Source organism: Jaculus jaculus, chromosome 1, assembly GCF_020740685.1.
Source record: "Jaculus jaculus isolate mJacJac1 chromosome 1, mJacJac1.mat.Y.cur, whole genome shotgun sequence".
Classification (NCBI taxonomy): domain Eukaryota; kingdom Metazoa; phylum Chordata; class Mammalia; order Rodentia; family Dipodidae; genus Jaculus; species Jaculus jaculus.
The window spans coordinates 31,155,640-31,168,120 of record NC_059102.1 but is presented as its reverse complement, the minus strand read 5'-3'; the positions used below and the strand labels follow the sequence as shown (position 1 = coordinate 31,168,120).

At 50.8% G+C, this 12,481-nt stretch overlaps 1 protein-coding gene across 2 annotated transcripts in view; it reads left to right on the top strand.

Moving 5' to 3' along the window:
- The window catches only part of Neurl1 (neuralized E3 ubiquitin protein ligase 1), a 97,432-nt gene that overhangs the window by 81,372 nt on the left and 3,579 nt on the right, over window positions 1-12,481 (top strand). For both annotated transcript variants that reach the window (XM_045142197.1, XM_004659378.2), the window contains exon 4: window positions 7,629-8,336. In XM_045142197.1, the coding sequence (XP_044998132.1) occupies window positions 7,629-8,336 (708 nt within the window). The remainder of the gene's footprint in view (window positions 1-7,628; window positions 8,337-12,481) is intronic.

Genomic DNA, 12,481 nt, shown 5'->3' with positions numbered 1-12,481 from the left:
AGGGGTCCCACGTGGGGCTTGGGTGGAAGAAGGAGGTAGGCCTTGCAGTACTGGGGAACCAGGGTAGGAGAGCCACTGAATTGGGATTTGACTCAGCCACTTCCTAGCTGTGGGCAGTTTTCAGCTTCTCTTGCCTTAGCCTCCCTGTGGATTACTTGGGCATAATTATACATGCCCCACTTAGCCCACAGATGTCTTCAGAGAGGCTCACAGATATGGAAAACTGTTTACAGTGTGGGAGATGTTCTTGTCTTTATAAAAAAAGAATACCTAATTCACCAAGAATACCTAATTCACCACCCCTACACACCTATCAGCAGACAGAAAAACCCCCGTGCTAGTCCTCAGACTTGAAGGAAAACCATGCGGGGCTGGGGAGACAGTTAAAGTGTTTGTCTCACAAGCATGAAGACCTGAGTTTGATTCTAAGAACCCATGTAGAAAAACGCCAGGCATGGGGCTCATTCCTGCAGTCCCAGTGCTGGGACGTGGCAGAGGTGGGAGGATCCCTCCACTTGCTGGCAAGTCACTATTGCCTGGTTGTTGAGCTCCTGGCTGAGAGACCCTGTCTCAACAGAAGGTGGATGGTGTTTCTGAGGAATGACATCGAGGTTGTCCTCTGGCTTCCACATGCATGCATACACACATGCACCCACACATGAGTACATGAGTATACATGCATGAAGTCCTTCTTGGGGTAAGGTCTGAAGTTCTCCAGAGCAGTTTCTCGGGCCCCCAGAGCTCCCCAGAGCTGTTCTGCATGCAGCTAAGTGCAGAGGAAGGGTGAGGTAGGGCTCTGTACAGGCCTCTCAGTCTTAAGTCAGGGCATTAGTTTTGCTGGACAGAAAAATTCCTTCTCCTTAAAACAGAAAGTTTGCGTTGGATGTAGAGGCTTCATGCCTGTAATTGCAACACTCAGCAGGCTGGGATGAAAAGACTGCTGTGTGTTTGAGGCCAGCCTGTGCTACATAGTGAGTTCTCGGTTCAACCTGGGCTATAGAGTGAAACCATCTTAAAAAAAAAGAAAAGATAATTTAAGAACCACTAGATCTAATAATTCCAAGAGTCTATCTTATCTTCCAACTTGAAAAGTCAATAAATCAAAGAATATGTGGCCATGATTGATTCTGGAACATTCCACCCTTCCCCTAGGGGCCTCAGGAAGTGTGCTTGTTCCTCCTAGTTTGCCCATGGTTGGTTTAGTTTAGTGGTAGAGGATGGAAGTGGGTATGGGTTCTGGAGAATTGCCCAGAGAGGTGGAAAGCCCTTGGTCTATCCAGTCTTGCCCCGGCCACAGACAATCCCCCCCCCCCCGGCCTGGGGCCAGCTGCAGACCGGCTGGAGGATGTTTATGGCGACAGTAAATGCGCTGGCCGCACCTTCCAGACAGAGGCCAGCGTGTGGCTGCAAGCTGACCCACGCTTAAAGATTCCCCAGCGCTGCGGATGTGCGAATCTAAACAAACAAGGCTCTGGGCTGATGGTGGCCCAGCTTCAAAGGAGGCCTCTCCACTGATGCCAAGGCCCTGCCTTGGTAACCCCGCACTACTGGCTGTGTGTGGCAGGGACGGGTGGCCTCTGGGTGAAACTTGACTGCTCTAAGCTATGGCCTGGCTCAGGCTGTTCTCCAGACATCCCACCCTGTGTGTTTTTTACCTCCTGCCAATCCTTTGGCCCAGGCAAAGTTGCCTTCCCTGACACACTCTGCAACAGAGTGTGTGCATTTCACCCTCAGTTGCAGAGCTTCATTCTAAGCGGGACATTTATCCCAAGGAAGAGACTCAGAACGGTCCCAGAAGAGTAGACTGAGGATCATGGATCCTCACAAGGACACTTGTTCCTTTAAAAAAAAATACTTTTGCCGGGCGTGGTGGCGCATGCCTTTAATCCCAGCACTTGGGAGGCAGAGGTAGGAGGATCGCCATGAGTTCGAGGCCACCCTGAGACTCTATAGTGAATTCCAGGTCAGCCTGGGCTAGAGTGAGACCCTACCTCGAAAAACCAAAAAAAAAAAAAAATTTTTTTTATTTGTTTATTTGACAGATAGAGAGACAGACAGACAGACAGAGAGAATGGGCATGCCAGGACCTCCAGCCACTGCAAACTTTAGAAGTGTGCGCCCCCTTGTGCATCTGGCTTATGTGGGTCCTGGGGAATCGAACCAGGGTTCTTTGGCTTTGCAGGCAAATGCCTTAACTGCTAAGCCATTTCTCCAGCCTTCTTTCCTGTTTTGAGAAAGTTTCATGTAGTCCAGGCTGACCTATTATGTCCAATATGCTGCATATTGGAAAATCATACCACCACATGAGCCTCATCCCTGACCAAGTAGAGTTTTTCTGACAGCCAGTTCTTCAGAAATAGGGGCTGGAAACCCTTGAACAGGTAGTGAGCCTCCTGTCCCCAGGGTCATTATATCTGCTGAATGACAACTTGGCAGGTATGCATAGACGTCTTCAGTTCTTCTGGGTTCCTGTCCAATCTGAGAGACTGAGGTGCTTGTAACTGAATTAATTGTAGTCAGATTTTTTTCATTCCTCTAAGCCTGGGCCCTCCCACTGGCTATCGGCTTTCCCTCTTCCCATAATCCCTGTCCAGGGATGGGTACACAGTGGGTCAGTGAGTGAGGACCCTGGTCACTCTATCCTTGAAGGGCCTAGTTATTTCTGCTCCGGCCCAAGTTTCCTTCAGAGCCATTTCCAGGCACCATAGTCACCAGGGGCCAAAGACCAAGTTCCTTCCTGCATGCAGGGACATACAATGCTGCCAGATGACCAGCTCCTCCCACAGCCTTGTGCCACCCCTGCCTCCCTCATAAACACTTTGCAAGTCGGTGGCATGTCCCTAGCACCGGTTACATAACTAGTTGCTTCCAAATGTGGGTTCATCCCATGGCTGGTGATTCCAGGTTGCCCATAGGGTTTTCCTCTTGGGCACACCCCTAGTATTCTCTTGGGCTTTGGAGGCTGGACGCGGACCGGTGTGCTTACATCTTAATATTGGCTTACTCAGAAGCCCTCTGACTCACAGGTAGAGGGCTCCCTCCCCCTCCCTCTCTCTCTCTCTCTAAGTTGCAGCTATTTCAGGTCTTTGTGCAGCTGACCCATGGCTGGGACAGTTGTTTGGAGGCTGTTGGCTGCCCACAGCTGCTCCTGCCGAGGGCTGGAGGGGAAGGAGAGAAGACATTCATGGGCTGGGCACTGACCCTGAGGATTCATGCTGGGTTTAACTACTTACTGTAGCTGCTGGGCCTGGGCTCTCAGCACAGCAGTATGGCCATCGAGGATGAGAACACTTCCTAGTCCCTTCTCCCTCTTGATGCTACTCTCCACTATCTCTGTTTCCTTCTCTTCTTTCTCCTCTAATCCCCACTTTTGAGCTTCTTCTCCTGGGCTTTAGTGATACCATTCCAAGACTATTTCCTGGGGGCCCCCTGTGACTAATGTAACATTTAAAAAAAATGCTACTATCCTGGGCTAGTGCATGTTAGGTTCTCTACCATTGTACTATTACAAATATTAATATCTGAAGTTATCAAGGACTGCTGGGTAGCAGGGGCTCCACCCCACCCTGCTCTTGCCACGGCACATCAAGACAGGTGTCTACATGCCTGCTTCCCAGGTCAGCCACCGGAGGCTGCCAGCTAAGGACCAGGCGGGACATGTAATCTCAGAGCCCTCATGCTTTCTTCTGAACTATGTGACATGGAAACTGAGACCAGAGCCCAGCGTGGTGGTGCATGCCTTTAATCCAGCACTGAGGAGGCAGAGGTAGGATTGCCATGAGATCAAGGCCACCCTGAGACTACATAGTGAATTCCAGGTCAGCCTGAGCTAGAGTGAGACCCTACCTCAAAAAACCAAAATAATAGTAATAAATAAAAGAAACATCATGAGTATTGCCAGGTATTCTGCTAGGCACCCAGTGGGCCTTATTCCAGTTCACCCCACAGCATCCTTTCCAACATGAGGATCAGAGCACAGGCTTTATATGAACCAGCAGGTGAAGCTTTCATTTCTTGAAGAAGAGAAGCCACACGAGGTTAGGCGACTTGTCCAAGGTCATACAGTCTTATTATAAGGGAATGGCAAAATAAGGATTTGAACCTGGCCTAATAACTTTAAATTCATCACATTCAACTATGTTCCTGTCAGTAAGGATCTCAGTATATTGCCTACTGGCATATGGAGCTTGGTTACTAAAAAAAAAAACAACCCAGGACTGGAGAGATGGTTCAGCGGTTTAAGGTGCTTGTCTGGAGAGCCTAAGGACCTGGGTTCGATACCCTACTGCCCACATAAAGCCAGATTCACAAGGTGGGACATGCGTCTGGGGTTCATTTGCAGTGGCTAGAGGCCCTAGCATGCCCATTCACTCACGCTGTCTCTCATCAATTAATTAAAAATAATCCCCAATGTACTCTTGCGTTGCATTGTTAGGCACAGAGTTGAGTTGGGTCTGTCACTATCTAGGAGGTGGGAAGGTGTGCCCACAGTCTTCAGTATGGAAGGAGAGGTGACTTCAGCACGTGCTCAGAGGTCAGGAGGTGACGGGTTTGATACAGGGACAAAGAGTTCAGTTGAGGAGACAGAAACATTTTCTTAAAGACAGACTGGCTCAGCGGTAGACCAGGATGCCTGAGCAACTGGGAACATGGGGAGCAGGGCAAGCTTAGAAGGAGAAGAGAATGGGATGCCGACGTCCAGCCTCTCAGAGAACAGGGCTCTCCTTGCTTACCAAGCTCCTCTGCAGAGTCAGGGACCCCAAATTTGGACGGTGCCACTGTAAGCTCTACCACAGCCTGCCTTGCTCCCAAGACTCGGGGCTGACTATCCTGAGGGACTGAGGTGGGCCAGACCCCCCCCCCCATAGCCTTGTTTCTGAGTGACTGGTTCCTCTTCTGTCATTCCCCTCTCTTCCTATTCTTATCCAACTCTCTGGAGTCCTTGAGGGGTTGGGGGATCGGGACTGGCTCCCCAGGTCAGCTCCAGTCCCTTCCACATCCTCACCAGCACCTCTCTTCACTCCCCTTCTGCGCCAGCCCCTTCCCCCGCTTCTGCCTCTGTGCAGCCCCCAGCCTCGGCATCGCCACTGTCAAAGTCAATTCCCTGGAATAATCGAGTTTTCTGGTCGGCTCCCTCTTCCTTGCCAACACGGTGCTGGGAAGCCCCAACCAGCCAGTCCCTAGGCTTTCAGAGCAGCAGGACTTAGAGGAGGGGCCCAGCACCCAAATCTCACTGAGTTCAGATAATTGAGTTCCTGGAAGGAGGGCAGAACAGGGGAACAAGATGAGAAGGTCCTCTCTGCCTTCAGCGAGAAGTGAGTTCTGTCCTCTGCTCTTCCTGCTTAGTTCTTCTCACCCCCCCCCCCCCCCCCCGTGCTTTGCTGGAGTTTGCGGGCATCCCATCCATCCTCACCTAGCCCGTTGGAAGAAAGGCTCCCAGGAAGGCACTGGGCCGCTGTGATGCACAGTGGTGCCAGTTCAATTTGGGGACACTGGCTTTTCAGAAGGAGGGCTTAGAAGTGAGTGGTGTTGGGAGTTGAGCAGACCTTGCTCCAGATCTTGGATCTCTCACTCAGGGGTTGTTACGCAGCACTCTTGGGCTGTGTCGATATAGAGTGGCAGGGGCTGCTTTAAGGATAAAATGCCCGAGGTCTTTCACAGCTCAGGACTGCTACTGTCATGACAAGTTCCAGGGCCCCACAGACTGGTACAAAGGTAGCCATCAAAAGAATATGGTGCTGGAAACAGATGTTTGCACAAAGAGGTGGGGATCGGGACCCAACAAGTGAAGGAAAAAAACCCCTGGTTATGCAGAAGTTAATCTGTGCGGCAAGGTTCTGAGCCTGGGGTCTAAGTCCAGTTACACAGTTTATGGATGCCCAGAAGGTATCCACTGAATTTAGTGATAATGTCCATTTTTCTGAGGAGATCTATTAAAGTTCTCACATTTTCAAGGTACCCTTTTATTACCCATAACATTTTTTTTTTAAGTGTCTGGGAGCTGGGCGTGGTGGTGCACACCTTTAATCCCAGCACTCAGGAGGCAGAGGTAGGAGGATCACCGTGAGTTCAAGGCCACCCTGAGACTACATAGTGAATTCCAGGTCAGCCTGGGCCAGAGTGAGACCCTACCTTGAAAAACAAAATAAATAAATAAGATAAAAAGAAAGAAAAGGAAAAGAAGGCTGGGAAGGTAGATCCGTTGGTCAGGTGTCTGTCTTGTTTTGTCTTGCAAGCATGAGAAGTTGAGCTCCATTTCCAGTACTCGCGTGCAATGCTAAGTGTGGTGGTCTGTGCCTGCCCGCATCCCAGCACTGGGAAAGCAGAGACAGACAGAACCCTGGCGCTTACTGGCCAGTCATTTGAGCCTGATGGGTGAGCTCCAGGCTAATGAGCGACCTTGCCTCACAAGAGAGGCGGACGGCATCTTTGAAGATGACACCGGAGGTTTTCCATCCTGCCACATGTAGCATGTGCACACACTCGCGCACACAGTCATGTGTCCTCCCCACACCACGCAAGTGCAAAAAGATTGAACACTACTGGTGTTTATTGCCCAAGTCAATTTTTGCATTTAAGTCTGCTAGATCAGAATCCAAGTATGAAAGATGCTCTTGGTGGTGGGCTGACAGGTAGTTTTTCTTTTCACTCAACTGTAACTTTTACAAAATAGTTTGCATTACTTGTCTGATCAAAGAGAAAGGGTTTGCCGCCCAGTGAACTTGCTCTCAAAAGGTTCTCTCTCTCCTGAGTGTCCTTATGCGGCAATAGGAACTTCAAAAGATACATGTCAGCATTAGATGTGACTGCTTACACAAAGGGGACGAGGAAGAGAAGGGGTGTTCCGTGTGGTCTCAGAGTGTCAGTGCGTCTGACCAATTGCTTCTTGTCTACTAAGAGCCTCTTTTTCTGGGTGCTGGGATAAAAATAGGAGGTGTAAAATTTAAGAAAACTTACCCCCACCCCCGCCTCGGCAGTTTGGGAATCCAGGGCTTCTTGCTCATCAATCAATAAATAATCGTTTTAAAAGTTTTAAGATTCTAAGTGCTGGCTAGGATGGTGTCACACCAGTAATCCCAGCACTCATGCTGAGTGAGCTCTAGGCCAGCCTGGGTGTTTACACGGGGAGATCTTGTCTGGAAAAAAACCACAAAAAAGGCTTGAAGATGTAGCTCGGTTGGTAGGAGGGCTTGCCCAAATGCTTGAAGCTGGGGGTTTGAACCCCCGCACCACATAAACCTGGCATGGTGGCACACGCCTTGTCATCCCATCACTCAGAAGGTGGAGGCATGGGGGATCAGGAGTTCAAGGTCATCCTCAGCTACATGGCGGGTCTGAGGTCAGCATGGACTACCCGAGACCCCGGTTTGAGAGGGACGCGTGTGTTTGAAGTAAGCCCGGCAGGGTTACCGTAGACAGCAGGGAAAACGCGAGGCGACTGCAGTTTCTAAGTCGGCGTCTTCCAGGCCCCGCGCTTCTGCGTAAGTTTCTGCGCTACGTCGCTGGCCGCGTGTCCTAACCGCGCTCTGTGCCCTTCGCCCCGGGGGCGAGTACGGCCAGCCGTGGCGCAGACTTGGGAGGGTGGCGGGCCATCGGGGGTGACGGTCGCCCTGTCTCTCCCGCCGCAGACAGCGAGCTGGTGCTGCCCGACTGCGTGCGGCCGCGCTCCTTCTCGGCGCTGCGGCGGCCGTCGCTGCGGCGCGAGGCGGACGAGGCGCGCCTGTCCGTGAGCCTGTGCGACCTCAACGTGCCGGCCGCCGACGGCGATGGCGACGGCGACGGCGACGACGGCGCGCCCGCCGCGGGCTGCCCGATCCCGCAGAACTCGCTCAACTCGCAGCACAGCCGCGCGCTGCCCGCGCAGCTGGACGGCGACGTGCGCTTCCACGCGCTGCGCGCCGGCGCGCACGTGCGCGTGCTGGACGAGCAGACGGTGGCGCGCCTGGAGCACGGGCGCGACGAGCGCGCGCTCGTCTTCACCAGCCGGCCCGTGCGCGTGGCCGAGACCATCTTCATCAAAGTCACGCGTGCGGCGGGCTCCCGGCCCGGCGCGCTCTCCTTCGGGGTCACCACGTGCGACCCGAGCACGCTGCGGCCAGCCGAGCTGCCCTTCAGCCCCGAGGCCCTGGTGGACCGCAAGGAGTTCTGGGCGGTGTGTCGCGTGCCGGGGCCCCTGCACAGCGGCGACATCCTGGGCCTGGTGGTCAACGAGGACGGGGAGCTGCACCTGAGTCACAACGGCGCGGCGGCGGGCATGCAGCTGTGCGTGGACGCCTCGCAGCCGCTCTGGATGCTCTTCAGCCTGCACGGCGCCGTCACGCAGGTCCGCATCCTCGGTGAGTGTCCCCGGGCCCGCGCGGGCCTCCCCGCCCCCTCGGCTCTCTGCGGCCCCCCGCCAGCCAGCGGGGCACACGGGGCGAGAGTCCTGGGCCATGCTGGAGCACCTCGGGGTCCTTGGTACTCAGATGTCACAGTGAGTTCTGGGCAGGACAGAGAAGTACAAGGGTGACCAACATCTGATCAACCCGTGTTTGCATAGACACATGAAAGGGACAGTCCCATACGCCTTGGGCTTGTGTAAAAATTGGTGTGTGGGGGGGGAGTTTCCACTAGCAAGGAACTTTTTGAGGCTTGGTTCCCATTTCTCCTTAGTCCCTGACCCTAAGGATGGTGGTTGTGAGGTCTTGATGAAAAACAGGTTGGTACCTGCCTTGGGGTCAGGCGGCTTTGAGGGAAATTGGGATTGCAAAATTCTGGGCCTTTATTTTCTAAGGAAACAGAGTTTGAATGTGTTGGAGGATATGAACTTATTGTTAAGCCATTCTTCCCAGATTGTTCCGAGGGAAAGTAAGCCTTTATTATAAAAAGGGACTGTATTACTTGCTGTCAAGTACTTGATAAGGGAGGAAGGGTTCAATTTGGCTCTTGGCTTGAGGGAACTGCCCATCACTGTGGGGAAGGAGTGGTTGGGGAAGGCGGGACATGAGGCAGTTAAGTCCATCTGCAGTCAGGAAGCAGTGAGGGAGGAATGCTGTGCTCAGCTCTTTATCCTTTTCCCCTTTTTATTCACTCTGGGACCACCAGCCCATGGGATGGTGCCACCCTCTTTCAGGACGGTCCTCTCATCCTTAGTTAGGCCTCTCTGGAAATTTACTCACAGACTTGCCCAGAAGTGTCTCCTAAATCCAGTCAAGTGCACAATGATCACAGGGGTTTAAAAGGTTTGGGACACATTGAGTTAAATAGTGGGGCCAAGGGCTGGAGAGCTGATTTAGCAGTTAAGCGCTTGCCTGTGAAGCCTAAGGACAGTTCGAGGCTCGATTCCCCAGGACCCACGTTAGCCAGATGGACAAGGGAGTTTGTTTCCAGTGGTGGAAGGTCCTGGCAGGCCCATTCTCTCTCTATCTGCCTCTTTCTCTCTCAAACAAATAAATAAAAATGAACAAAAGAAAATGAAAAAAAGTTTAAAAATATCTTATAAAAAAAGTAGGGGCAGAGGATTCTTTGTCACACAGCTTCTCAGAGCCTTTAATTTGCAATGTGAAACTTTAAGGGATGGCTATGGTATAGTTTTTCTAAAGCAACTTATCAGAATATTTTTTCCTTTTTCTTTTTCTTTTTTCTTTTTGGTTTTTCGAGGTAGGGTCTCACTCTGGCTCAGGCTGACCTGGAGTTCACTAGGTGTTCACGTTCTCCCAATACCTGTCTGCTAAATAGCCTTGTTAGCCTCTCTCACAGGACCTAGTAGAGTGCAGATCTTTGAATCCCACCTACAGAGGTTCGAATTCTGAAGCACTTGGCTGGGTTCTTGGCATCTGTGTTAATTTTTTAAAAATATGTTTACATTCACAAGTAGAGCAAGAGTGAGCAAGCAAGCCACTGTAAATGACCTCCAGACCCATGTGTTACATTATGTATCTGGCTGTCCGTAGGTACTGGGGAATCAAACCGAGGCCATCAAGTTTTGCAAGCAAACTCCCTTAGCTGCTGAACCATCTCTCCACCCCCCTGTTTGTTTGTTTGTTTGTTTGTTTGTTTTTTCAAGGTAGGGTTTCACTCTAGCCTAGGCTGACCTGGAATTCACTATGTAGTCTCAGGCTGGCCTTGAACTCACACTGATCATCCTACCTCTGCCTCTGAGTGCTGGGATTAAAGGTGTGTGCCACCACACCTGCTGATTTTTTTTTTAATTTTTTTTTAAAATTTATTTATTTGAGAGTGACAGACACAGAGAGAAAGACAGATAGAGGGAGAGGGAGAGAATGGGCGCGCCAGGGCTTCCAGCCTCTGCAAACGAACTCCAGACGCGTGCGCCCCCTTGTGCATCTGGCTAACGTGGGACCTGGGGAACCGAGCCTCAAACCGGGGTCCTTAGGCTTCACAGGCAAGCACTTAACCGCTAAGCCATCTCTCCAGCCCTGCTGATTTTATTTTCAATCAAGTATCTTTAGCCTGAGCCTTGAAGCGCTAGGCTCAACCTAGGAGGTCCAGTAGGGCAGACAGTATATGCAAATGAGCAGATCTCCAGTGGCTTTCGTAAGTTCAGCTTCTGTGGAGATAGACCCTCTTCTGGGCAGGAAAAGCTTCTGAAATCTGGTAAAATCAGTGTGGACCTCCAACTCTGCAGAGACCAAATGATGAAGGGTTAGTGAAAAACAGAAAAAGAAATGAGGCTGAGGTGCTAAGATATTAGGATTGAGGGAAGACCCATTAGGAAAGAATGAAAAGAAATCAGATTAGATGAAAAGGAGAGAGAAAGAACCAAAATAAAAATAAAGAGCCAGGTGTGGTGGTGCACACCTTTAATCCCAGCACTGGGGAGGGAGAGGTAGGAGGATGGCCATGAGTTCAAGGCCACCCCGAGACTACTTAGTGAATTCCAGGTTAGCCTGGGCTAGAGTGAGACCCTACCTTGAAAAAAGAAAACAGAGAGAGAGAGAGAGGGGGGGGGAGGGAGAGAGGGAGAGAGGGGGGAGGGAGAGAGAGGGAGAGAGGGGGGAGGGAGAGAGGGAGAGAGAGAAGGAAAACAGGAAGGAAGATGAATCAGGCTGGCATAAGAATTTTGCAAGCAAGCATCTTTAACTGCTGAACCATCTCTCCAACCCCTGGGGTGAGAATTTTGGATGGAGTAAAAAGAAATTGGTTTGTGGGGGGAAACCCAGGTTGAGATGAAAGATAATTGAATTGGTTACTCTTACTGGGAGACACTGCTTCTCAGAGAAAGGAAATCACAGAATGGCAGGGTTATTCCCTTGCATGAGCACCATCTAATAATAGCTAAGTAGCTTCCCAGTAAGGCTTCTGTCCCCCAAAGAGGCTTATAAGACTGGAGCAAAGGGGGATAAAATCCAAGTTAGGACTTTTCTGCCCCGAGTGGTATGTGGGTCAGTGTGAATGGTTAAGAAAAAGCATCCAGAAGTCAGTGTCTATAAAACAGAGTGAACTGTCTGAAGAATTGCACGTGGTTCCGGAGAATTCTGACTGACTCCAAAGTCAAGGCAGTGGCAGTGTGTGAAGGATCATTGTTCAACTTACAGAGAAATGGTTGGGTTTATGGACAGACGCAGTGAGTTAGGAATAGAAGGAAATTTCATTTACCCATATGTACAAAACCTATAGCCAATTTTGTTTACTGGTAGAATGTTAAAAATATACTCCTTCAAAATGGATATATTAGGGCTGGAGAGATGGCTTAGCGGTTAAGGCATTTGCCTGCAAAGCCAAAGGATCCCAGTTCAATTCTCTAGGACCCACATAAGCCAGATGCACAAGGGGCGCACGCATCTGGAGTTCGTGTGCAGTGGCTGGAGGCCCTGGCACGCCCATTCTCTCTGCCCCTCTACTGCCTGTTTCTATCTCTCAAATAAATAAAGTACATTAAAAATGGATATATTAGGGGTGCTTTATTAGATATTTTTCTGAAATGCTAGCCCATGGAATAAGGCAATAAAAATGAATAGAGGAACAGGCTGGAGAGATGGCTTAGCAGTTAAGGTGCTTGCCTGCGAAGCCCAAGGACTCATGTTCGGCTCTCCAGGTCCCACGTAAGTCAGATGCACAGTGACACAAGCGTGCGAGGTCACAGCTGCGCACAAGGGGCGCATGTCTGGAGTTTGAGTACAACGGCTGGAGGCCCCGGCGTGCCAGTCCTCATCGCCCCTCTCTCTCTGGCGCATGCACGCTCTCTTATGTAAAAAAAGGAAAAAAAGAAAAAGGCCAGTCTGTTGGGCTTGCCTCAAAAAAAGAAGGAATATATTTTTGATAGATGAAATTGGCTTAAAAATATTAACACGGTAAGAGAAACCCTATGTGCTGGGCCTATGGAACAGGCCTGTAATCCCAGCTGTTAGGGAGGCTGAGACAGGAGGATCATAAATCCAAGGCCTGACTGAGAGTTATTGAACATGTTCAGGGCCAACCTCAGCAACTTACTGAGATGCTGTCTCAAAATGAAAAAGTCAGACAAGGGCTGCGGATACTG